Raw genomic sequence first — 24,743 nt, 5'->3', positions numbered from 1 at the left:
TTGGCTGCTGGTGCGAGCTCCAGTGGGCGGGGCTTGTCGCTGCGCTAGCTGATTGGCCTTCAGCTCTGTCAATCCGAAGCTAGGGGCCCCAAAATTGGCGGGGGAGGGAAGACGGTGGATAAGGAGGAAAGGAAGCGTGGGGGACGTGTGGTTGCCCGAAGAAGTGTTAAGAATTTTGCAATCGGCCTTAGTAAGGAGGCCTGGGTAAAAGGAGGAGGAGCCACGAGGCGTGGGGAATCGACTCAGCAGTTCTGGGAACTCATCTTCCAGAGCAGCCTGGATGGGCGGGGCCTGAAAAGTGACGCCGCGCCCACCAGGAGAACCACCGAGATTTTTGGAGGACCTGGCAGTCTAGAGGGGCCAGAAAGCCTCGTTCCTAGTGCGTTTCCGTTTCCGCTAGGATATTGGCGGTTGGTGAGCATCATGGCAACCGTGGTGAGTGTCGGCGCGTTGAGGGCTGAGGAGTCTCAAGGAGGAGGGGGCTGGACGGGAACTCTTGGATCTTAGCGCAGAGGAGGCTGGGGGCCTGGACTCCTGGATCTGAGGAAGGAGGGAGCTGGGGGCCTGGGCTTCTGGATCTGAGGGAGGAAAACAGAAGGGACTAGGATACCGGCATCCTGGGTTCAAGTGAATATTTACGGTCTCAGTGGTCAAATCTGACTCCATCATCTTATAGGAACTCCAACTTCCAATCCTCTGGGCTCAACTAGTGGCCAATTCTCCAGTCCTTTGCCTTAAAGTCTGATGAGGGTTGTAGTGTCTTGGGCTCCAAGCCATCCAGCAGTCTTGGGTTGTTGATGGTGTGGATAGTACCTGAGTACAAGGAAGAAACACAGGCGGGGACCTGCCCTCTGCGCTTCAGGTCGTGGAGTTGCTTATTGAGTCTTGAGCCAAAAGAGAGAGTGTTGAGAACTCAGAGGGTGTCAGTAGAGAGCGGAAAGGGCCGGGGGCACAGAGGCTTAGGAACTTGTCATGGGGTTGTTTTAACCATTTTCATATTCCCAGCATTTCATCAGGGCATGCCCAGCGTGGATGCTCAATAAGTTATCACTTGCACTGGGCCAGGCACCAAGTACTTTTCTGAGAAACATCTGAATGAAGAAGGGATGTAGCCTTGGCTTGGGGGTTGGACGTGGCTTCCAGATGCCTCGGTTCCCATGGTGACCTCAGTCAAGATGGGGCTAGGGTCGGGATGAGAGTTAACTGGTGCCTGAGGGGCGACATGTGAGTCTGTTTCTGTTGTCACGGCAAAGGGGGTGGATGGGGAAGCGGAAGAGGAAAGGGCAGTGGCCACACTCCTGAGACCCAGTTTGCATGGGTGTGGATGAAGTATTGGGAGTAAGAGGGGATGGTAGGAGCTGAGTTTTGTTTCCATGGGATCAGCAGGCAGCGGGGGGTAGGAGAGGCTTATGGTGAAAGGAAAGGTTTTGTAGGAGGCAGGTCTGTATGTTGGGATTGCTGAGGGTTGGGATTCCTGGACCAATGTCTATCTTTTGTCTCGAGTAGAGTCTGATAGGCTATATAGGGGTGGGTGAGAGTATGTTCTCAATCTTCTGATAGCGGTTTGGGGGCAGTGAGCAACCTCCTGTGAGGAAGAGTAAGTGGGAGAGGTCACAACCTGCAAGGGAGGAGGCTTGTGACTACGTGGTGGTCAGGAAGTCTGAACTCTTGGTTCCAGAGAGAGGAGGGTTTTCCTTGGGTTGGATGCCTGCATCTCCTTTCATTCTGGTTAGGAGACCTGTGAGGAGGAGGAGGGCTGGGGGCAGGTGGTCAAGGAGCTGGGTCAGCGTGCTGCCTTCTTAGGCCTCCCTTTCTTTATTCACCCCAGGCAACCTCTAATCTACTTTGTGTCTCTAGATTTATCTCTTCTGGACATTTCATATAAACGGAATCATTCGACATGTGACCTTTTGTGTCTGGCTTCTTTCACTCAGCATAATGTTTTCAAGGTTCATCCATGTTGTAGCGTGGATCAGAACTTCATCCCTTTTTTAAAAAAATATTATTTACTTATTTATATAAATTTATTTATTTATTTTTGGCTGCGTTGGGTCTTTTTTTTTTTTTTAAGAATTGTATGCTGCGTTGGGTCTTCATTGCTGTGCGTGGGCTTTCTTTAGTTGCGGTGAGCGGGGGCTACTCTTCCTTGTGGTGCGCGGGCTTCTCGTTGCGGTGGCTTCTCTTGTTGCGGAGCACAGACTCTAGGCGCACGGGCTTCAGTAGTTGTGGCATGCGGGCTCGGTAGTTGTGGCTCGTGGGCTCTAGAGCGCAGGCTCAGTAGTTGTGGCGCACAGGCTTAGTTGCTCCGCGACATGTGGGATCTTCCCGGACCAGGGCTCGAACCCATGTCTCCTGCATTGGCAGGTGGATTCTTAACCACTGCGCCACCGGGGAAGTCCCTTCATCCCTTTTTATGGCTGAATAATATTTCGTTTTATGGCTACCCCATATTTTGTTTATCTATCCGTTGATGGATGTTTTGGGTTTTTTCCACCTCTTGGTTATACATAACACTGCCATGAATATCTGAGTGGATCTCCATTCGGTTCTTGAATTGTCCCAGGCGGTGTTTACTCATCTCTCTCCCCCACGTGAGAAGGGATAATGTCTGACTTTGCTCTTTGGAAAGCTGGGGACACAGGAGACCTCAGTACCTGCTTGTTGAGTGAGCTCAGCACTTCAGGGCGTCATTCATTCAAACTCCAAACATTGAGCCCCAAGGGAGACCAGCGAGATGTGGGCTGTGCCCTTCATGGGACTCACATCCATTGGAGCCAAGAACATTGATCCAACAGTCTACCTTGTGAGTGTGAGATCAGACTCCCAAAAGAGGCCATTCCTTCTGTCTGGACATCCAGAGACCCTAAAATTAGCCGGGCAGGGGCTGCTGCATTAAGAGGGCCTCCCTTAATGAGTGACGCTTGATCTGATTCAGTGAGGGGGGTGGGGAGAGCAGGCCAGACCAGGGACCTGCACATGCAAAGGCCTAGTGACAGAGAGCTGGGGCAGCGAGGCGCAAGGGGGGCTGGGAGATCAGCGGGGGCCAGAACACATCCAAGTTAATGCCCACTCTGCATCTGTCCTCGCAGCTCTGGGGGGCGGGGAGGACTTCTTCCTTCAGCAAATAATTCCTGGGCATCAAACATGGGCCCAGCCCTGGGGACAGGGCTGTGAATGAGACAGACACAGTCCTTGGCTTCCTGGGACTGACAGCGTAACGGGGTCAACCCACCAGCCCTAGTGGGTGACAACTGAGGAGGATCTGGTGTTTGGGACGCCAGCCCCCCTGTGGGGAAGAGTGGAAAGGACTGTCTTGTGGGAGGCGGGCAGGAGGGACAGAGGAGGGCTTGTTGAAAGCTGGGACCGCAAAGGCTCTTACTGATGCGTCTTCCTCCAACCCCAGACAGCCACAACCAAGGTCCCAGAGATCCGCGACGTGACGAGGATTGAGCGTATCGGTGAGTGAGCGTGGATCAGGAATAGGACCTAGCCCCTGCCTGCCCCCTGTACCCCTGACAGAGCCAACTTACCCAGGACCCCCGAGAAGGAGTCGGCCTGCACACCATCCCACCATCCCCCGTCCCCCCTATCTAAGGAGGGAGGATCCTGAGTTCCAGAGCAGGTCAGATGGCTGGGGGCCGGGGTGGGGTGGACCATGCCAGGCCTCAACCCCAGGCGCTACTGCTGCTGGCTTGGCTTCCCTGGCGGGGCTCCCGGATGCCCCAGCATCCTGCTTGGAAATCGTGAAAGTGGATATTTGCTGAGTGCTGACTGGAGTTGGCCCTGCACTGACTGTCCCAAACCCCCAGCACTCGCATCATCTCTGTGAGGGCGGGGACCTGGTCTGTCTCCGTCCTAGCGGTGTGCCCAGCACAGGCCCTGGCAGACCAGACGCTCCACAGATAATCATTGAATATGAGTTTGCATCCCTTGAATCCTTACAGTAGCCCCACAAGGCGCCTCTTGTGACTGTCATCTCATTTTTAGCTGAGGTGACCAAGACTCAGAGCAGTCAAGCCCCTGGTCCCAGCTCACCCGGGACCAGGAAGTTGGGGTGTAGTGGCAACAGCAGGGTGCAGCCTTTGCAAAGAGCCTTACTTGCAAGGAGGAGACTACACGTATTTGTCCACATTCATTCATTCAGAGCTTCCAGAAGAGGCAGTAAAGGGCTCCTGCCTATGAACCTGGGTTCTGGAAGCACGCTGCTGGGTGCCACTTCTGAGCCACGTAGTGAGGGGCTAGTTGCTCTCTGTGCCTCAGTTTCCTTACCTGCAAAACGGTGGGAGAGTAGTTCACCTCCTCGGTTGACATAAGATACAATAAGGTAAAGCACTTAGCTATCAAGGGCCAGCCCTGCTGGGAGCTGAGGACCCAGGAGACTCTAGCTGCACCGAATCCCTGCCCTCGGCGTGCCTACAGTCCAGCACAGGGGTTGACACATCTTTCCTTAAAGTGCCAGATAGTATATCTTCTCTGTTGAAAGTAATCAATTCTGCTGCAGCAGTGCGAGAGCACCCCCAGATGGTATGTAAGCGAATGGACATGGCTGTGTGCCAATAAAACTTTATTTACAAAAACAAGGCTGTAGTTTGCCCAGCCCTGGTCTAGTGTAAAGCATTGGAATCCTGCGTCTTCACCTCTCACTGGCTGTGTGGTCTTGGGCAAGGGACCTAACCTCTCTGAACTCCTCCCCGCCTCCATGTCAATGAGGGCCTGGGGGCAATTATTGAGCCCTGGCCATGATCCAGGGTGATAATAGCTGAGACTCTTGTTCTCAGAGTTACATGGAATGAGATTAGAACCTGGGAGGTCACTCAGGCCACCATGTAGCCTAAGAGCCACTCTTATTTACTGAGCATTTACCATGTCCGGCCATCCTCCCAGTGAGGTGGGGAATCGAGGTGCCCCTGTGACCGAGGAGGAAACCAGGGCTCAGCGGGGAAGCCCCTCAGGCCACACATCGACACGAGCTGGCTGGTAACCGTGTCTTCTGGTTCTTTCCCCACACACAGGCGCTCACTCCCATATCCGGGGGCTGGGGCTAGACGATGCCTTGGAGCCACGGCAGGTAGAGCCCAGGGGGCCGGGGTGGGAAGGCTGCTCCATGGGGGCCTCGGGCAGAGGGGACCCAGGGCTGTGGGGAGTATGGGGACTGCGTTATGATCTTCCAGACCTTTGTCTGCGCTGTATTTATAAAATTCAGCGGCATGTGCAGTTTTATCGTTCTTTAAAAAATGGGGGTGGAAAAGGCTTTTTTGGCTTTTTTTCTGAAGTCCCAGCCAACAATGTCCTGTTTGATCTCATCAGCCTGGAGGTGGTAGAAATGCAGTAGTAGCCCAGTAGGAAGTCACCTTGTGTGCTCTGTCACCTCCCACCCCCAGGCTTCCCAGGGCATGGTGGGCCAGCTGGCGGCCCGGAGGGCAGCTGGCGTGGTGCTGGAGATGATCCGGGAAGGGAAGATCGCCGGCCGGGCAGTCCTCATCGCCGGCCAGCCGGGTACTGGGAAGACGGCCATCGCCATGGGTAAGACACCTCTCAGGGCAGGATCTCTTCTGGCCTTGCCAGACGATCCCTCCCGTGTAAGTCAGGGTCAGGTTCAGCCATGTTTAACAGACAGCCCAAAATGGCAGTGGCTTAAACACTATGGGTTTATTCTCTCCCATAGAAGAACCTGAATGTAGGCCAATTCAGCCTTGTTGAACAGTGAAGGCTCCTACCTTCCTGCCTCCACATCACTTGCTTCCATGTCAGGGTCACCTCATGTTGCAAGAAGATGGCCTACGCTCCAGCCATCCCACCCATACTCCATATGGGAAGAAGGAGATAGAGGAATTGCAATGAGGGTGTACCTCCTAGAGGTAGCTCCCTTTAAGCAGCTGTCTTGGGACTCCCACACACTCTTGCTTATATTTTATTGACTAGAGCTTAATGGCTACACTCTGCTGCACAAGAATGAGACATTAAAACTTATTTTAATATTTTAATTGGGATCACTGCTACCCTAAGAAAATGGGGGGTCTGGAACGAAGGAAGATGGGAAAGATGGGCATTGCATAGACAGCCAGCAGTCTCTTTTGCAATGCATTAGTGATTTAAGATCTTTTTACTCACAACTGTCCCTCATCCTTGTTGAGCTCCTATTCATCCTTCAAAACCCTACCCAGGCATCTTTTCCTCATTGAAGCTTTCCTGGACTCTCCTCTCGTCCCACTCATTCCCACCTTTGTGCCTTGACTGTGGGGCCAGGCAGTGAGAATCAAGGTAACAGCTAGGTCTGCAGTTAAGATAAAGTAGCACTCATTCGGGTACCCTGGTGTGCCAGGCCCTGGACCAGACACTGCGGACACTAAGATGATTAAGACCAAAGTCCTGACTTTAGGAAGCTTCCGGCCTGGAGGAAGTGTTCGTGGACACGGTCCCGTCCAGGGTGATGAACAGAGGAGGCTTCTACCTCCGATGAGGGGTGGTGGGGAGAGAAAACGGGGTGGTGGTTGTCAGGAGAGACTTCCCAGGTGAGTCAGTGCCTGAACTAAGACTTGTAGGATGTCTGGGAGTCTCCTGGACAGACAGTAGGGAGCAGGACACCCAGGCACAGAGTGTGACACACATCTGTAAAGGGGACCAAGGAGAGTTCCCAGCTCACACTGGTCAGGAGGGTTCGGTGACTTCCTGTCCGGGAGACTTGGCTCAGAGCTGGGCAGAGCCCTCAGGAAGGGGAGCTGGCAGAGGGGCTCAGCGCTTGGAGTGATGGCAGGAATGGCCCCGCTGTCTACCAGCCAGCTCCAGGCCCCAGACCATAGAGGAGACCCGTCCCTGTGCTGGTTCCAGACCATGTGGCGGAGTCATGGTTGAGCACCAGTGTATGCCTGCCCGCCCTCGTAATCGCTTCTGTGCAGGGTGCCATCCCATGCCAGTGCTTGTCATGTTATCGGTCCCATCACACAGAGGGGCAAACCGGCTTGGGGAGCAGACTTCTCAAGGTCACCCGGTGCTAAGCACCGAAGCCGGGATTCGAACCTACGCAGTCTGACTCTCTTACCTTCAATATCAGCCCCTTGCCTCTACCCCTGCTCATCACCCCCAAGCCCTGAGGCTAAACAGCTCTTAGAGGTTGGGAGGCAGGCTTGGCAAGTTATAGAGTCGTAAGGTTCGCCCTCTGGGCAGCGCAGGGTTCTGATCCAGGGCCTGCCCACGCGGCCCTCCGTCCCCTGCCTTCTCTGCGTCGCCCTGTCTGCCGCTCAGCACCCTGCCCCTCTCCTGCTCTCCTGCCTGAGGAGGGAGAAGAGCTGGTTTGCCACAGAGCGGGTGTTGGGGACCTGGTGCCAGGTCCGCCCCCACCTACCCAGGCTGCCTCCCCTCCTTCCCAGGCATGGCACAGGCCCTGGGCCCTGACACCCCGTTCACAGCCATCGCCGGCAGTGAGATCTTCTCCCTGGAGATGAGCAAAACGGAGGCGCTGACACAGGCCTTCCGGCGCTCCATCGGTGTGCGCATCAAGTAAGCAGGGGGTGGTGCCAGCTCCCAGCGGCCTTGGGACATCCCCCCCTGGCCCTGGCCAGCTTATCCTGCACCCAAGGGCTCACAGGAGTTGGCAATTCCTGAGGGCCCAGGCCTCGGGCTCTCTCCTTAGATCTGTTCTCTGCCCAGGGAGGAGACCGAGATCATCGAAGGGGAGGTGGTGGAGATCCAGATTGATCGGCCCGCAACAGGGACGGTGAGTCTGCTCCCGAGTCTAGGCTACGCCCAGGGCTGGAGGGTGGGGGTCCACCTGCACTTTTAACACCTGTAAACAGCCTCCTAAATTAGTCTCATCTATTGCAATTAAATTTTGTGTTTTAAAAACATGGTAGGAGAACCTTTAAATATAGGGAAAGCTATTCCCCAGATAGTTCTTTAAATTAGATTTTGATTACAGAAGAAATCTGTGGATACATCCTCCCTTTAAAAATGAACAAGCAGGGCTTCCCTGGTGGCGCAGTGGTTGAGAATCTGCCTGCCAATGCAGGGGACACGGGTTCGAGCCCTGGTCTGGGAAGATCCCACATGCCACGGAGCAACTGGGCCCGTGAGCCACAATTACTGAGCCTGCGCATCTGGAGCCTGTGCTCCGCAACAAGAGAGGCCGCGATAGTGAGAGGCCCGCGCACCGCGATGAAGAGTGGCCCCCGCTTGCCACAACTAGAGAAAGCCCTCGCACAGAAACGAAGACCCAACACAGCCATAAATAAATAAATTAAAAAAAAAAAAAATGAACAAGCAAAACTCCCTTTAACTCCCTCCCCAATCCCAGTTCTTTTATGCTGCCACCTGTCCCTACAAAGGGAGCACCTCACTGTGGAAACAATTCCAGGACACAGGAGAGACTCCAATGTGCTGGGAAAAGCCCGGACTTGGCGACTGTTCATCTTGTGAGGAGGGGCGTGGCATTTTGTTTTCTTAGCTTATCTCGTGGGGAGGGGCGTGGCATTTTTTGTTTTCTTAGTTGTGTTTAGCTGAGTTCTTCTGGGTTTGTGATCGACAAAAACTGCCTTTCATTTGGGTATAAAAAAGGAGTGTTACAGTGGGACCCCTTTGGCCATTCTGTGAGACCTCAGGTCCCTGTTGTTTTTATAGATTTTGTCTTTTAGGTTTTTGTTTGTTTCTTTACTGGAGTTTTAATAATCGCTTTATTAATGTGCAGTTGACAGCCAATAAGCCACGCCCTTGAAGGTTTACAGGATGTTAGGCTTTGACACACATGCACCCAGGAAGCTGTCACCGCAGTTGTGACAGTGGATATCTTCGTCAAGCCCCCAAAGCTGCCCCATGTCATGCTTGTTCTGAAGCTGTGTTAGGGAGACATCGGGCCCGTCTCTGAGCCCCTTGCCTGGCATGTCACCCCTCAGGGCTCCAAGGTGGGCAAGCTGACCCTCAAGACCACAGAGATGGAAACCATATACGACCTGGGCACTAAGATGATTGAGTCCCTGACCAAGGACAAGGTCCAGGCTGGGTGAGCAGTGGGGGCCGCACCAGGTGGTCAGGGTAGGGGAGCTCTGGCCCTTCCTTTCCTCACCCCCGCCCTCCATCCCCTGCAGGGATGTGATCACCATCGACAAGGCCACGGGCAAGATCTCCAAGCTGGGACGCTCGTTCACACGCGCTCGAGACTATGACGCCATGGGCTCCCAGGTGGGCCAGGGCTCCAGGTCCCCTCCATCAGGCACCAGGATGTTTCTCTCTCCTCCATCACCCCAGGGCCCACAGGGTCTGGATCCTCCTGTCACCCCAACCCCATGTCCCTGGTACTCCTGGTTCTTCCCTGTACCCTCTAGGACAGCTGGGACCCCTCAGCTTGGCACTTGGCTCATGGTTTCCGGGGTCCTCCAGGAACCCCCATATCCTTCAGTGCTGTTGACTGCCCTGGTCTTGACTACCTCTTGGGCCTGGGGTTTCTGGGTAACCCCCATCTGGATTCTTAGTTCCATTCCAGGGAGCCCCAGTCTCCCCAGACGGCCCCTTGGGCCCCCCCACTTCATGCTCTTTTCTGCCCTTGTCCACACTGAACCCCACCCCGGCCCCATAGACCAAGTTCGTGCAGTGCCCAGACGGGGAGCTCCAGAAACGCAAGGAGGTGGTGCACACGGTGTCCCTGCACGAGATTGACGTCATCAACTCCCGCACCCAGGGCTTCCTGGCCCTCTTCTCAGGTGAGGCCCAGCCGTCGTCGCCCCCCGCCCCGGGGGGCCTGGCAGCTCCCCTCTCGCTCTCCCATCCACCAGTACGGCCCCCCCCGTGACCATGGCTTTTCCCCTCTTCCTCCATCCCTGTTCGCCGACTCCTGTTCTTCTCCATCTGTGAGTGTGGTTCTTTTCTCCCCCTGTGTTGCCTCTCTGGGACACCTCCGACTCCCTGGCCCTCCCGTCATGCTGCCACTCCAGGCTTGGTCTCTCTCCCCTCTGTCCCCGGCGTCCCATCCTTCTGCATCTTGGTCCACCCTCCGGCCCTGGATCCCTGTCTTGTCGCTGACACCCCGCCTCCCGCAGGTGACACAGGGGAGATCAAGTCAGAAGTCCGAGAGCAGATCAATGCCAAGGTGGCCGAGTGGCGGGAGGAGGGCAAGGCGGAGATCATCCCCGGCGTGAGTACCAGGACAGGGCCAGGGCAGGGGACGTTGCGGTGGGGGAGAAGAGTGGGCGCAGGAGGTGGGTTTGACATCCGCCCCCCTGACCCCCAGGTGCTGTTTATCGACGAGGTCCACATGCTGGACATTGAGAGCTTCTCCTTCCTCAACCGGGCCCTGGAGAGTGACATGGCGCCTGTCCTCATCATGGCCACCAACCGCGGCATCACCCGGTGAGCCACTGCCGGCCCCTCAGAGGCCCCTGGGGAGAACGGGGACCTCTGGGTGGCGGGAACGGCCGCTGGATAATCAGGGCACGTTTGGTGAGCACCTCGTTAGGGAGGGGTGGGCTTGGCTATCCCCGAGCTTTGTGGCCCAGACAAGACAGTGTACTTTCCCCTCAAACAAAAGTAGGTGGCTGGTCAGGGCTGGTGGGCAACTCTGCTCCACAGGGAAGTCCAGGTGCCATGTTCTTTCTGTTTTCTTGTTCCCTTAAGGCTCCAGTTCCCAAACTGTGTGCCAAGGCACCCCAGGGTACTGCAGAGAACACAGGAGTGCTGTGGGATGTGTTTTGGTTTTTTTTTTTTGGCTGCACTGGGTCTTCGTTCCTGTGCGCAGGCTTTCTCTAGTTGCGGCGAGTGGGAGCAACTCTTCGTTGCAGTGTGCAGGCTTTTCATTATGGTGGCTTCTCTTGTTGCAGAGCATGGGCTCTAGGCGCGCGGGCTCAGTAGTTGTGGAGCCAGGCTCTAGAGCGCAGGCTCAGTAGTTGTGGCGCACGGGCTTAGTTGCTCCGCAGCATGTGGGATCCTCCCGGACCAGGGCTCGAACCTGAGTTCCCTGCATTGGCAGGCGGATTCTTAACCACTGCGCCACCAGGGAAGCCCCTGTGGGATGTTTCAAGGTTTTAAGGGATGCACAGTGACATGTTTTGGACGCTGCAGAAAATACTACAATTAAGTTGCTTACACCTAACTGCTTAATAGAAATAAAGGGAACGAAGCTTAGTATTTCTCTTGACCTAAGGGTACCATGGAAAAAATCCCGAGACGTGAAGGGTACCAGATGCCGTAAAGCTTGGGAACCTCTGCCCTAGGGTGTGCTGTGCCATGTCCTCCCTGCTGGCTCTTCCCCACCTCATCTACGTTTCAAGAGTCCACAGGAAGGTAGAAGGAAGTGAGGGCAGAGAGCTCGCAAGAGGCTGGGGCCCAAAGGCTGCACCCAGCACGGCCACCTGGACCCATTACCCAGGGCTGCTCAGGTGTGTGGCAGCACCTGGCTGCACGGTAGCCCAGCGACCAGCACCTCCAGGGCAGCAGCCATGTGCCAGCTGCCGTGCAGGGAAGACGGGGGCATGGCTACCGGGGGCAGCGGGCAGGGCGTCCTTGGCTCTGTGCTCGGCCCTTTTCCAGGATGAACTGCTTGGCCCCCTCAAAAGAAGCTCGGGAGGTAATATGGTCTCAGCCCTGCTTTATTATTTTTTTATTTTTTTGGCCATGCATCACAGCTTGCAGGATCTTAGTTCCCCAATCAAGGATCAAACCCGTGCCCCCTGCAGTGGAAGCGCGGAGTCCTAACCACCCAGACCACCAGGGCATTCCCTCGGCCCCATTTTAAAGCTGGGGACAGCAAGGCCTGGTAACTTGCCCAAGGTCACACGTAGAAGGTGGCAGGGCCAGAATTTGGTATCCAGATGACAGGGTTGGATGAGAGCAGCTGAGAGCATGTTTGTAGCAGCTGCAGGTCACGCTGTGGGAACAGGGGTGTCTCCTGTGAGGGGCAGCAAACGCAGCCACTCCTCTGCAGATTCCGTATTTGTGGATCTGCTTACTCGCTACAGTTGATTTGTAGCCCCCAAATTGGTATCCATCACACTTTGGCGGTCATTCGCAAACGTGTGCAGAGCAGGAAAAAATTGAATCGCCCACGGCAGACAGTCCAGACAAGGGTCAAAGCAGGCAGTGCTGTGCCTCCTAGTTTCAGTTCACAGGCTGTAAATAAGTGTCCTTTTCCTGATCTATTTAGTGCCACATTTGTCACATTGTATGCTTTTTGTTCCTGGTAACTTTGCTGTTTAAAATGGCCCCCAGCTGTCCAGCGTCGCTAAGCACCAGAAGGCAGGGATGTGCCGTACGGAGAAAACACATGTGTTAGATGAGCTTCCTTCAGGCACGAATTCAAGTGCTACTGGCTATGAGTTCGGCATGAATAAGTCAATAATGTATATTGAATAAGGTGTCTTTAACCTGAAACCAGGCTACCTATTGGTTGGTTGCCAAAAATTGTGACCAGAGGCTCACAAGAGCCTAACCCTGTATTTGCTAGTTGAATGTTCGCCTCCACTTTGTAGAATGCAGCTACCATGAATAACGGGAATCTGCTGTTTCCTAGCACCACGTGCCAGGCCTTGTGCTGGGCCAGGTGCAGGCAGGGACGGGACCGGCACAGTTGCTTCCCTTGCGGAGCTCTGTGTCAAGCAGAGGAGTGGGACCTTGATCCGGTAATCCCGGACACAGATATCTAGCGAAAACCAGCTCAGCTCCAGGGGGATTGATGCAGTCAGGGCGTGGCTGCGCCTTCGGGCAGTGACACCAGCCCAGAGCTGAAGGCTGCCGGGTATTTGGTCCAGTGAGCCAGTGAGGGGGTTGGTAGGGGTGGGGTGTTCTGAGTAGAGGGAGTGGAGAGCCAGGTTCTAAGAGCATCACCCTGACAGCCTCCCTTCCCCCTCCTCCCCAGGATCCGGGGCACCAGCTACCAGAGCCCCCACGGCATCCCCATTGACCTGCTGGACCGCCTGCTTATCGTCTCGACCTCTCCCTACAGCGAGAAAGACACAAAGCAGATCCTCCGCATCCGGTGCGGGTGGGGGCCCCCCGGCCTTCCGGGACACGTCCAGGCTGCAGGCCTGAGAGGCAGGGCTGGTGTCCACCCTGTGTGACACGTGGTGACACTGAGGTCTGAGGGGGAGGTCACTGGGCTGCCAGAAGCAGGAGTGGGCTGGGCATCCAAGCAGTGGCCTGTGATGGGGGGGGTGGGGCTCTTTGGAGAAGGGAGGGGCTGTGCCGGTGACTGACCTTGGGGAAAGAGCCCTGGAAGGGGGAGGCTCAGGAGGCCCAAGGTTTGGGCCCAGCCTGTGCCTCGGTGGCTCTTCTGTGCTTCTGAGGACGTGGACTCCACGTGTACCCCGGGAGGTCCAGCAGCACCACGGCCCTGGCTGAATGCCCCCTACGCCCCCTGCCCGCAGGTGTGAGGAGGAAGACGTGGAGATGAGTGAGGACGCCTACACGGTGCTGACCCGCATTGGGCTGGAGACCTCGCTGCGCTACGCCATCCAGCTCATCACGGCCGCCAGCCTGGTGTGCCGGAAACGCAAGGTCAGCGGCTGCGTCTGCCCAGGGGTCAGATGAGCGAGTGGAGGACATGCTACTCCCAGGGCTTTCCGTGGGCAGTTGCATTGAGTCCCAGAACCCAAATTTTCAAAGGCAGGGGACTTTGGTCTCTCGGGTTAATTGCTGTGGCTCCCAGCCTGACACACGGGAGGTGCTGAGTAAATATCTATTGGCTGCAAGTTGATGCCATTAAGTCCATTTTACAGGTGAAGAAACTGAGGGGTGGGGAGGTGGGGCCCACAGCCACGAGGTGGCCACGGCAGGATTTGAATCCAGGCGACCTGGCCCCAGAGTCCTCACCCTGACCCGCCTCCTGGGAGGGGCCCACTGAGGTCTCACGTCCCCTGTCAGGGCACCGAGGTGCAGGTGGATGACATCAAGCGGGTCTACTCGCTCTTCCTGGATGAGTCGCGCTCCACGCAGTACATGAAGGAGTACCAGGACGCCTTCCTCTTCAACGAGCTCAGTGAGTGTCCCCCTCCCCGCCTGCCCCAGAGAGGGAGGAGGGAGCCCGGCCTGGAGAGCTCAGGCCCTGCCCTCGGGGCCACACTGACCACGTGGCCTTCCTTCTCCCGACAGAAGGTGAAACCATGGACACCTCCTGAGCTGATATCACCTTCACCCCCGCTTCCCCATTTTCTACCAGAGTTCTGACACTGTGACTTTGTATAAAATGGTTCTGAAACTGGACCTGTTGTGTGTGTTGTGTGTGCGTGTGCGCGTACACAGGCACACACACCCTGAGACCCCAGAAAGACACCCCCAGAGTGCAGTTTGAGAAGTCTTTATTAGGAGGGATAGGGAGGAGCGTCTGCTGGCTCCAGGAGTTGGGGTGGGCATGGGAGGTTGAGGTGGGCATGAGAGGTTGAGGTGGGGATCCTTAGAGGAAGAGGAGGCCTGGGCGAGGGGAGCGGTCACAGGCCAAGGGCTGGGCTCTGGGACCCCCACAGTCAGAGCTGCTGAGGCGGCAGGGCCCGCAGTGACAGCTGAGGGCCACGGGAAAGGAGACCATTGGGTCCACACCAGGTGGGCAGCCGGGGAGCCGGATGGAGGCAAAGCGCAGCTCGCGGTAGGTGCACACTGGCTGGGGCACAGGCGGCAGGGCAGCCGGCAGCACCCGAACCTGGAGGTGGCGGGGTTGGGTGGGGGGGGGCTTGGGTGTCTACTTGGGGCCAAGCCCTCCCCCGAGCTCCCCCACTGCACCCTACAGATCCCAGACTCGGGTGTCCAGAGGACCGTCTGTGCTCTCCCACATGCCCAGCCCCTGCCCCGGGTGGCGGGCCACCCTTCCACCCCCGGGGCCACTTCCTGTCTTCTGCGGGCCTGGCCCTGAGTAATCCACCTGGAGCTGAGGTGGCAGCACCCACCCACCCTGGGCAGCTCACCATGCTGGGGCAGTAGCCGGCACAGATACTGGTGGTGAAGGTGATGCAGACAGGGCAGGCCTCGTTCTCAGCGGCCAGGGTGGCGTTGATGGGCCGGCACAGCGGCCGCAGTGGCCCCCTGGGTGCCCACACCCCGGCCACGCTCAGCAGCAGCAACAGCAGCAGCCCCTGGGACAAGGCCAGTGCCTCAGGGCCAGCCTGAGCCCTCTGCCACGAGTCCTTAGCACCCACCCCCCAGCCCTGCATACACACGTTCGGGGACCCTGACGTCTTCCATTCAAGAATCTCCCATCCCCATACCCAGGGACCCCAGATACCCCAGCACTTCAGATACCCACCCTCAGGCCCTGCACCAGCTGCTTCCCTCCTCCTGCCAGGAAGCTTGCTGGCTCTCCACACCCTTCTAGAAAGAGGCCTCCTTTGCCAGGTCACAGGACTCTCCCTCTTCCTTCCAGCCGTGGCCTGGATGGAGTCGCATGGGGCCCAGGGGCCCTGCGGTCTTACCTGGAGCATCTCCATCCTTGGTGTCTCCCCTGCTGCGTTTACCTGGTCTTATAGCTGCGGGCTGTGGGGGCGGCAAGGCCACTGGGGGCGGCAGCATGGTGGGGTAACCAGGACACTAATCTCCCCGGGGGCGAGAGGCAGACAAGGTCGGGGAGATGCAGGAATGGCCCAGTGGCGCCCCCCTCCCCCCACTCCCTGAGTGGCTTCCGTGCCAAGAAGCAGAAGACGCCCAAGGTGAAGCGGACTTCACAGACTCAGTCCCCAGGTGCTAGGGAGGCCGTGGTGGGAGCGCAAGAAATAGGGTATAGGAGGCCGCAGTTGTGCCCCTTGCCTTGTGGGCCCCCCTCTACCCACCCTGAGGGGAGCCCGCCAGAGGCTGGAGCGCCGCCCGTCTGACAACCCTCCAGTGGTGATAGGCTGAAGCCTCAACCCTGCTCCACCTGCCGTAGACTGAATCCGACTTCTTAGGAGGGATGTGGCTTCGATGTTGGATTCTGTCACCAGAGGTGGGGGTGTCCACCCAGACGCTCCGCCCCTCCACCAGGGATTCAGCGGGAATCCCACCTGCCCCACACTCAGGCCCCCAGAAACCAGGATGCCGGAACCGAACCCAGCAAAGAGCGTGGTTTAGGCTATTTAACTCTGTCGTTGACTGACATAAGCTCTGCCCTTCCCGCCGCAGAGGGTGTGTCCCACCCTCTAGCCCACAGCCTCAAGGTACATTTTCCAGGCTCAGTCCCGCCCCCGCGATCGAATGGAAGTGTTAGATTCGCCCCGCCCACGGTCCACGCTCTGCCCCGCCCCCAGGTGGGGGGCGGGGTTCCCGTCTTAGCCCCACCCAGTGTACCCCTAGTCCCAGTCTTCCAGTCTCGGCACCGCCCCCGCTTGGGGGGCGTGTCCAGGGCGGGGCTGGCCCGTCTGGCTCAGACCAGCGCCGGCTTTAAGCTGCCGTAGTTGGAGTTCTCGGTGCTGTAGGCTTGTGGCACGCTGTAGATGCCTGACTCGGGTTTCCAGTGGGGGCCGCCCCAGGGCAGCTCCAGCGGGCAGAAACGGTCGAGCTGGCGGAGTGGGTGCAGCGGGGGGCCGTAGGATTCTTGAGCCAGAGACAGCGCCCCGCGGTGCGGCACGACTGGCATCACCGGACGGGCGCGGGGCACGCGGATTTTCGGCGGCCGGAGTGGCCGAGAGGAGCACGGACCGGGCGGCTGCTTCGGGCCGTGGCCCCAGGCCTGGGGCGTCTCCCCGAAGCTCCAGGAGGTCACCGAGTCCTTGCGAGGGTAGCCTGACAACTCCTTCCTGTCGGCGGTTGGGGTGGAGGCACGATGGGGAGGGCACGGCTAGATAGATCCTCGAGGACACATTTGTAGGAGTCAGGGACCCTTTAGGAAGCATGGGACTGGGGAGTCCTAGCCTGCATTCCGGGGTCCTCGAGGTATTTAAGGGCCTGGAATCTGGGACTTTCGCATCCTCGGATAAGAGTTATCTGGGGGACTCAAATACCAAAGGAGGCCCGCCCTAGACCCTCAGGGCCACGTCCCCAGATCCAGAACTCCTTCTTGGGCCGTTTTCAGGCTTCTTGTTCCTGAGAGTTGACACTAAGTATACCAGGGCGCTAAAAAAGGTAGGGGCTGGGTCTGAACTTCTGATTATTGCACGTGCAGGAGCTGAAGGCCGAGACTACTGAGTCAGAGACGGGGAGCCAACACCGGGGGGCTCGGCGTCCCACCAGCCTATGCGGGGGCTGTGCAGGGGGGGCGGTGCCAAGGGAGGACCCAGGCTCACTTCGAATAGGCCTGGAAGTCCCGGGCCGAAGTGGTCAGATAGAGCTGATGGCGGTCCAGGATGCCCTGGTCAGAAACAGTGAAAGGCCGCCGGCCAACTCGGGGTTCTTCGTCCAGGGGATTAGAGCCTGAGGAGGATCGCGGGAGGAGGGATGAGCAAGAAAGGTTTCATACCCCTTTTCATGCCCTGTGCCCCAGACGGAGTTCCTCTTCCTTCGGCCTCAACAGCGCCTCTGAAACAGGCCGACACCCGCCCCCAGAATCAGAATCCTTCCTGGCCAGTTGCACGCCAGTGCACTTCACCTTCGCTCCCCAAATCAGAACCCTTACTAGCCTCACCTGCAAAGTCCAAATACTTTCTGCCCGTCATCGGACACAAAGCCAAGCACCCAGTCACTAAAAAACCTTCCTTGCTCCTCCCCTAGATTCAAACCTTCTCGGTCCCGCCCCTGGAATTCAGCTGTGCCTCGGGAGACTATTACTCCTTACACCTCCCTAACAGGGGAAGCCAGCCCCGCCTTCCGCCCCAGACCGGCCTCGGAATATTCAAGCTCCGCCCACACGGACATTAGGCTACCTAGCTCCGCCCGCAGCCTCAGAACCGCCTCCTAGGCCCGCCCCAGGATTTACTAGCTGTGCCCCCAGCCTCAGAGCTGGGATTTCGGGCTTCCAGTCCCCTCCTCCTCCTGGCTCCGCCTCAAAAGGCCTAAGCCCCTTCCCCACTCAATGTAACCTCCAGATTCTGTCCCACTCTTTAGACCCCAGACTCAAAATTCCCTCAGACCCCGCCCCAGGGTCTCAAAGCTCTGCCAGATCCTGCCACTGCGGTCTTCTCTGCTACCTGGGAAGGGCCCCCTCGGTTGTGGTCCGCAAGCTCCAGGGGCTGGGGCCCGATGAAGGAGGTGGCGCCCCGGTCCAGGCTGGGCCAGCCGGTGTACTGAGCCCTCGTCTCACTGCACTGGTGCTTTGTGATCAGAGGGAGGCGCCAGCCGCGGTGTCTGAGCTGCAGGAAGACGACGCGGGGACCCAACATGAGGGCTCACGGGACTCCAGTGCGGTCCCCAGCCTTGTCTCCCGCGGACCTGGGCATCCCAGAACCTTACTTTTTCCGCTACATCCTTGATCCCCACAGTCCGCGAGCGATCCGCAGGTTCTGGGGCCTTGGGCTGCGCGTAGGGCCCGCCGTGGGTCTTGGGCACGTGAGCCGAGCCCGAGGTTGTCTCCCATCTGCTGGTGACCTCGTCGAAAGCCCAAATACGCAAATCCTGCTTTGCGGCCGGGGGCAGGGGCTCCGCGACCGTAGACTGAGGAGAAGGTGCAGGACGTCAGCTAAAAAGACTCAGGAGTCTCGTCCGCAAGCCCTGATCTTTCCCAGTCAGTCCCCAGCCCTTTCCTCCCGCCAGTTCCAGGCATCCGGGTTCCCTGAACCCTCCTCTCTCAGACCCAGTCCCTGGAACCCTCCTCCTTCTGTCAGACAGGACTCTAAGCCCGGAATCCCCTTTTCTCTCAGCAGGTGTCTGGATCCCCAGGCCCCTCCTTCAGTCTGGGCCCCCAGTCTCCTCTTGGCTAAGAGCCTAGGGTCCTCTCACCTGCACAGTGGGCGGGGGAAAGGGCACGGGCGGGATACAGTGGTGGGCGACGCCACTGCTGGTGAGATGCCAGCTAGGCTGGGATCCAGGCACCTCTGTCCCAGAGATGGGGGACCGTGGGGTACCGGAGCGCCGAGCTAGGGTCCGACCCGCCATGGTCCCACCCCCGCCCCGTAGCCTAGCAGGAGCCGGCTTGTTGTTGCTGTTGCCCCGGGTGACAGAACCCGCCCACCCTAAACCCAGCCAATGGAGGGCCTGCAGGCGTGCAGATGGATGGAGTGAGAAAGACACCCAGGCAGGAGGGAGGAGGATTTTGAGAGAGGAGTACAGAGACCCCAAGAGGGGCACAAAAACTCAGAGAAATGCGGGGGTGGGGACGGAGACCCAGAGGGAGAGGAGGGCAGAAAGTGCGGGGGAGAGCAATAGAAGTCCAGAGTTCAGAGAGTTTGAGATCCAGAGACCCAGAGAGGGGGCAGCAGAGAGAGGGAGACAGAGACCTGGGGCGGGGGGTGGTCAGAGACCCAAAAATAGAGGAACAGAGGGAGAGGAGGGCAGAGCTACCCAGCGCATCAGGGCATCCATGAGAAACATCCCCCTTTCCTATAGGGTCCCGGCCCTCTTGGCCACCTCCTCCCTCTGCCAGGACAGCCCACCTCGGCAGCAGAGGGCAGGGGTGAGGGACTGGGTAACGATTTCCAGACTTCCCCAGGGCTCTCCCTCCCTCCCCGTGTGTGCTGAAGGACTCAGCATCAGCTTCGGCTTCTTCTGTCCTGCCTGCCTTTGATTTGGTTGAAAACTTCCACCTGGGTATGGGGGGTGGGTGAAGAGGGAGGGACCCACGGGGAAATACTTGGCAATAAAGAGGTGGGTGTGGAAAGAGCTTTGCTGAATGAGAAAGAAACACACACAGGAATGGGTGAGACAGTGAGTGAGAAACAGGGACAGAAAGAGAGCTAATGACCCAGAGATGATGGGACAGGAATTTAGACAGAGAGACAGCAAAGGAGGCGGCAGAAAAGAGAGTGGGAACCACAGACCCGGAACACAGAGATGTAGAAACAAGGGCAAAAGTGTGGTCTGTGTCTGCATGCGGCTATGGAATGGTAATATATGAAGGGGTGTCCTGAGGGTGTGGGGTCTACCCCTGACTTCTCTTGTCACTTCCTCACTTTAAAGCCCTTTTGGTCGAAGCCTCTGCCTCCTCAGTCCCCATTATCTCATCCCACCAACCCATTCTTCAGACAGGGAAAACTGAGGCTGCCTTCTGCAGCCTGGCCCAGGGTCCCACTGACCGCCTCATTCAGGCTTCTGGGGCCACTTCTCCTGTTGGATTTTCCTGGCTCACTCTAGGCTGATCAGGGTCCAAATCACCCCTGATCCCAGCCAGGGGGCAGGCCAGTTGGTCAAAACCTCATGCTCTACTCAAGCTGGACAATGGTAAGGTCTATTTCTTCACTAGTATAGGGTAAAGGTTGGGACAGGGAAGAGGGGTAGAAACCTGATTCCAACTCCCCACCAAGGCCAAACTCTTAAGCATCCTGACATCCTGTCATTCAACTTTGCTTGTGCTCCTGCTGTGATAGGTAGCTCACTACCTCAAAACAGAATATCTAAGTCAACACTTGCCCTATCTGACTAAGTAAGATTTCTCATTCGAACCCCAGCTCCCAACTAGTTGCCTACATGTTCCAGTTTTTATGCTCCCACACACACTTCTTGACATATCCCCTCCTTGTCGCTCTCTCCAGGGTGGGCAAGGTGATGTCCTCTGAGATCGCATGGTCAGCAGCTTAGAAGCTGAGGGCCTCCAATGGTCAAATCCACCAGAGCTGATCTGACAAGTTGTGTATTAGAGCTCATAAACAGTAGGCACTCAGAAAATATTGGCTATCATCATCATCATTATTACCCTCAAGTTCATCCAAGAGAACTCCTATTCATCCTTCAAAACCCCATTTGGTTTCACCATCTGTCTTTCTTGCCCAGATTGAGCTCTCAAAATCAGAGAGCTGTGATTTTTGTGACCATTTGACGAGTTCCCAAACTGAGGCCTAGAGCAGCCAGGCCACCCCTGAGGTCTTTCAGCATCCAGCTCTCTTCTTCCTCTACCTGCCCAGTTCCTGGGCATGGGCCTCAGGCCCGGCCAGTCCGGCTGAGGAGCGTGCAGACACAGGCAGTGTCAATTCGAATCCATCGCCAGCCCACACGGCCCTGGGCATCGGTAGTCAATGCCCGCACGTAGGACTGCTTGGCCTTACACTCAGACACCCAGTGCCTCCGGTCCACACCCCGGCAGCCTCCTCCACCCCCACCGGGGCCACCTTCCCCAGCGCTGTCAGCCTTGCAGCGGGTTTCAAAGAAGTACTGGCGAAGGGGACTGCCGCCAGCCGCAGGCACCTCGCCAAGCACCTCCACCTCGCGCCCACGCAGGTCCACAGCAGTCCGGCGGTCTGTCACCCAGCCGCTGACTGCGTCACACACAGCCAGCTCTCCGCGGCGACTCGCTGGTGCTGTCTCACTCACCCCCCGCCGACTGCGGTTGGCCAGGCTGCCAGCTGGCTCCCCAAAGGCTCCAGCCTCCAGCAGGAAGAGCAGAGGGGGCCCAGCGGGGGTACCCCTGGACAGGGCTACTCGGGGGGACAAGAGGTCCCACTCGGGGACTGGAAATGGGGGCAGGGGTGAGGGTGAGGCGTGGGGCTCCACTGGGACACTGGGTAGGAGGAAAAGTAGGAGGATGGGGAGGGAGCCTGAGGGGTGGGGGAGCATCTCGCTGAGCACCTGAGGATAGAGAGAGGGAAGCTGGAATTAGAGAGAAGGATAATAACTTAGTGGTGGGGGCCGATGGGAACTCCAGGGGGACCTGTGTGCCAGAACCACAGGGAGGCGGTTCTGGCACTTGTTCTAGAACTTCGGGGGACCCTATATTCTAGGACTTCGATAATGCCCAACTTCTAGATTAATCATAGTTAGTCTACTATTATTCCTATTAATAGCCAACAAATGGGGAAATACAGGCAAATGGGGAAATACAGGCTCAGAGAGGTTAGTGACTTGCACCAGGTCACACAGCCAGCAAATGCCGGAAGTGGAACTTGAACCCTGTCCCAGCAACTCCACTCTGCCATCCTGTCTCTACAACCCCAAGGAACCCTAAGCCCTGCAGCCTGGAGGAGGTTTGAGTTTCCAAAATTCTGAGAAAGGTCATGTTCTGGAATCCTAGGGAGACCCAAGTTCAGCTTAAAACTGCCACTGTGAAGGCAAGACACTTCCTCTCAAGTGGGGCTTCAGTTTCCCTGTCCATGAAACTGGCCCAGGGCTGGGAGACACTGGCAGGGGTGTGGATATTGCAGTTTCTCTAGAACATTCTGGAAGCCTGTGGATTCTGGGAAAGGATGGCCTGGAGAGGACTGAGAAGAAGTGGGTGGTTACCAGACCTGTCAGCACCTCCTCCGCCTCCGAGCTCCGGGGTTGGGGGCCCCCAGGCTCCGGGGGGCCCCTGTGGGGGACGCAGGTGGCCCCCTCCTTCCTGACATCTCAGGAGAGGGAGGAGGCAACCACCTAGCAGAGGAAGGGAACAGGTAGGTTATAGAGGCAGGTGGAGGAGGGGGCCTGAACACTCCCCTTCTCAGTGTTCCTCTCAAAGTGTAGGGGACCAAGAGCCAAGGCTGCATCCCCCTGCTAGAGGCCCCTGCCCTGCCCAGGTGATGGCTCCTGGATGGAAAGCAGATGGGGGGAGGAGAGGGGAGGGGAGACGCTGAGGATGGAGGCTGGAAAAGATTACATCCTCCTCAGCCCATTCATCTCTCAGACAGGGCAGGGGCGGGGCTGGCCTGGACACCCGGGTCCCTGAGGGCCCACACTTAAGAAGCCCCGGGTCCCCGAGGCTGCTTCCTGGAATGTTCTCTCCTCACAGGACAGGCCAGGGCCCGTCCAAGACTTCTACTGCACATACCTGGCGTGGCCGCCTGCCCTGGCTGGGAGATGGGGAAATGGGAAGGGGGAATTGTGAAGAGGGGCACATGCTGACCCAACCAGAACCCGGAGTGTAGGTTCCCAGCTGCCTCCTGCCTCAGATCTGGAGTCCTGGGCCCTAGCTGCCCCCTCCCTTAGGAGAACAGGCTCTCGCCCCCTCCTCACTCAGACCCAAAAGCCCCGGCCCCAGCTGCCTCCTCTTTCAGGAACTCAGGTCCCCAGCTCCTTCCCTCAGATGCGGGAGTCCAGGCCCCCAAATCCCTCTTCCTTCAAACCCAGGAGTCCGGACCCCCAGTGCCCTCCTCCTTCAGACCCTGGAGTTCTGGAGTTCAAGCTCCTTCCCAGGTACTCAGATATACGGACTCCCCGGCCCCCCCTCCCCCAGAAGGTTTAGCCAGGGGGTCCGGACTCCTGAGACCCCGCTGGGGGTCACGGGCTGTCCCTCTGGGACACTGCCCTCCTGCCTCAGTTTCCTCCGCCAAGCCCCGCCCCCGCCGGCCCCGCCCCCGCCCCCCCCCACCCGGGGGCAGGGCGACCCGGACGCCGGAATCCCGGGGGAGGAGGCGCGGAGGCTCTCACCTGGGGTGCACTCCTCGGCTCCCCCGGCTGCCCCTGGCGCGGCGGCGGCTCCTCCTCCTGCTCGTTGGCTGCAGGGACGCCCGCTCGCCCGCCGGCTCCTCGTGGCACAGGCTCCCGAGGGCCCGGGTCGGGGGCGGGGGCGGGGCGGCGCCCGACGGCGGAGGAGGGGCCGGCGGATCCCGCCTTCCACACGCGTGCCGGGACCTCGGAAGCCTGGCCTGGCTAGCTCAGCCCTCCGCCCGCCTCAGTCCCAGGAGGCCAGGCGCCAGCACCCGACTCCCTCCCTCAGACCCCGGAGTCCGGGTCCCCAGCCCCCTCCTCCCCCGGATCCAGGAGTCCAGGTCCCCCAGACCCCTCCTCCCGCAGACTCCGGAGTCTGGGCCCGCGCAGCTCCCGCCTCCTTCAGACTCAGGAGTCTGGACCCCCAGCCCTTTTCTTCCTCAGCTCCAGCCCCCTCCTCCCTCAGACCCAGGAGTCTGGGCCTGAGATTCCTTTGCGTTCTTTTGCCAGTGAAGTGTCAATCCCCGGGCAGATTCCCACCCTCCGCTCTCATCCCCAACTCTCCCGGGAGCTCCAGGCCAGACATTAACCAGCTGGGCTCGGGGAGTGATAAGGCCCGAGGCCCCGGGGAGACGCTGCGTGAGGGGTCTCTCCCACATAAGTCCTCTCTGCTGGAATTTCCTGGGTGGGGACTGGGGAGAGGGTCTTGTCTTGAGTTCAGATAAGAGCAACTCAAGGTATTCTAGGACCCGGAGATAGACAAAGATATGATTTGGCAACAGAATGACCTGCTTAGAGAAAGAAAGGGAATAGTGACAGATGAAGGGAGGTGGGGGAAAGGCACAAAAATGGAGAGGAAAAGGGGACAGACTTCCAGAGAAAGAGGGAGACAGAAACCCAGAGAGAGAGAGAGAAGACACAGATGCAGAGAGAGGGGACAGACATGCTGAGAAAAGGGGACAGAACCCCACAAGGGGGACAGAGACCCAGAGAAAGAGAGACCTTAAGACAGACGGAGATCGGACAGGAGTTGGAGTCCCGGGACAGACTTAACGCTTCACCCTTCCCCTGGAGCTATTTTCAGGAGGAAAGCCGACACCCGCCTTCGTGGAGGGGGGGGGAGGTGGTCATCCCATACCCCTCCCTCAGCCTAAATATAGCATGGCAAGGTGGCGGGAAGGGTGTCCCCGGATTAGGGTGTTCCCCTCACCTCTCCCCATCCGAGCCAAGGCCACATAGAAGGCTGCTGCGGTTGTTTATTGGGGTGGAGGAGGGGCGCTTCCCAGTCTTTGAGTGTCCACTCAGGTCACTTCCCTGACCTCGCCATGCTTCCCATACCCCTAAGCACCGAACATGCCCCACCCCCTACCAGAGGAACTTTATGCAACTTTCAGTCTCTGATGGGGTAGTAGGGGTGAGTTTTCAAAGAGTAATGGGAAACAGTT

At 58.0% G+C, this 24,743-nt stretch overlaps 3 protein-coding genes across 6 annotated transcripts; 1 reads left to right on the top strand and 2 right to left on the bottom strand.

The window, feature by feature from the left end:
• The first annotated feature begins 84 nt into the window (after window positions 1-84).
• Window positions 85-14,178, top strand: RUVBL2 (RuvB like AAA ATPase 2). Of its 2 annotated transcripts, none has more exons than XM_036835045.1 (15): window positions 85-435; window positions 3,404-3,458; window positions 5,013-5,068; window positions 5,382-5,523; window positions 7,368-7,497; window positions 7,648-7,714; window positions 8,886-8,992; window positions 9,078-9,171; window positions 9,566-9,689; window positions 10,026-10,120; window positions 10,217-10,335; window positions 12,836-12,955; window positions 13,344-13,473; window positions 13,840-13,954; window positions 14,068-14,178. In XM_036835045.1, the coding sequence occupies exons 1-15, from the start codon at window positions 424-426 to the stop codon at window positions 14,091-14,093; spliced, it is 1,392 nt and encodes a 463-aa protein (XP_036690940.1). In that variant the 5' UTR covers window positions 85-423; the 3' UTR covers window positions 14,094-14,178. The 2 variants fall into 2 exon arrangements, with proteins under 2 accessions (XP_036690940.1, XP_036690939.1); XM_036835044.1 differs by lacking the exon at window positions 85-435 and adding an exon at window positions 2,631-2,803.
• A 78-nt stretch (window positions 14,179-14,256) lies between these two features.
• On the bottom strand, window positions 14,257-15,411 carry LHB (luteinizing hormone subunit beta). Its single transcript, XM_036832125.1, has 2 exons — window positions 14,874-15,411; window positions 14,257-14,611 (listed from the first exon to the last, which is right to left on the bottom strand). Exons 1-2 carry the CDS (start codon window positions 15,390-15,392, stop codon window positions 14,369-14,371), a joined length of 762 nt encoding a protein of 253 aa, XP_036688020.1. The 5' UTR covers window positions 15,393-15,411; the 3' UTR covers window positions 14,257-14,368.
• A 1,764-nt stretch (window positions 15,412-17,175) lies between these two features.
• On the bottom strand, window positions 17,176-23,491 carry NTF4 (neurotrophin 4). 3 transcript variants are annotated; one of them, XM_036832122.1, is made up of 6 exons: window positions 23,299-23,491; window positions 22,182-22,305; window positions 21,157-21,525; window positions 18,262-18,462; window positions 18,000-18,161; window positions 17,176-17,286 (listed from the first exon to the last, which is right to left on the bottom strand). In XM_036832122.1, exons 3-6 carry the CDS (start codon window positions 21,511-21,513, stop codon window positions 17,194-17,196), a joined length of 813 nt encoding a protein of 270 aa, XP_036688017.1. In that variant the 5' UTR covers window positions 21,514-21,525; window positions 22,182-22,305; window positions 23,299-23,491; the 3' UTR covers window positions 17,176-17,193. The 3 variants fall into 3 exon arrangements, with proteins under 3 accessions (XP_036688017.1, XP_036688018.1, XP_036688019.1); XM_036832123.1 differs by having other exon boundaries at window positions 21,271-21,525; XM_036832124.1 differs by lacking the exons at window positions 17,176-17,286; window positions 18,000-18,161; window positions 18,262-18,462 and having other exon boundaries at window positions 20,578-21,525.
• Window positions 23,492-24,743: the final 1,252 nt, after the last annotated feature.

Source organism: Balaenoptera musculus, chromosome 19, assembly GCF_009873245.2.
Source record: "Balaenoptera musculus isolate JJ_BM4_2016_0621 chromosome 19, mBalMus1.pri.v3, whole genome shotgun sequence".
Lineage (NCBI taxonomy): Eukaryota > Metazoa > Chordata > Mammalia > Artiodactyla > Balaenopteridae > Balaenoptera > Balaenoptera musculus.
The sequence above is the reverse complement of the archived record's forward strand: the minus strand, read 5'-3'. Positions and strand labels throughout refer to the sequence as shown.

Coding starts and splice junctions, on each gene's coding strand:
- RUVBL2 (XM_036835044.1), top strand. CDS start 2,735: ATGTGGGCTGTGCCCTTCATGGGACTCACATCCATTGGAGCCAAGAAC. Junction 7,715..8,885: donor ATCGGCCCGCAACAGGGACG/GTGAGTCTGCTC, acceptor GTCACCCCTCAG/GGCTCCAAGGTGGGCAAGCT. Junction 9,690..10,025: donor CTTCCTGGCCCTCTTCTCAG/GTGAGGCCCAGC, acceptor CGCCTCCCGCAG/GTGACACAGGGGAGATCAAG.
- LHB (XM_036832125.1), bottom strand. CDS start 15,392: ATGGAGATGCTCCAGGTAAGACCGCAGGGCCCCTGGGCCCCATGCGAC. Junction 14,612..14,873: donor CCGGCTACTGCCCCAGCATG/GTGAGCTGCCCA, acceptor CGCCACCTCCAG/GTTCGGGTGCTGCCGGCTGC.
- NTF4 (XM_036832122.1), bottom strand. CDS start 21,513: ATGCTCCCCCACCCCTCAGGCTCCCTCCCCATCCTCCTACTTTTCCTC. Junction 18,463..21,156: donor TGCGTGGGCGCGAGGTGGAG/GTGCTTGGCGAG, acceptor CCTTCTCCTCAG/TCTACGGTCGCGGAGCCCCT. Junction 18,162..18,261: donor TCAAGGATGTAGCGGAAAAA/GTAAGGTTCTGG, acceptor GTCTTCCTGCAG/CTCAGACACCGCGGCTGGCG.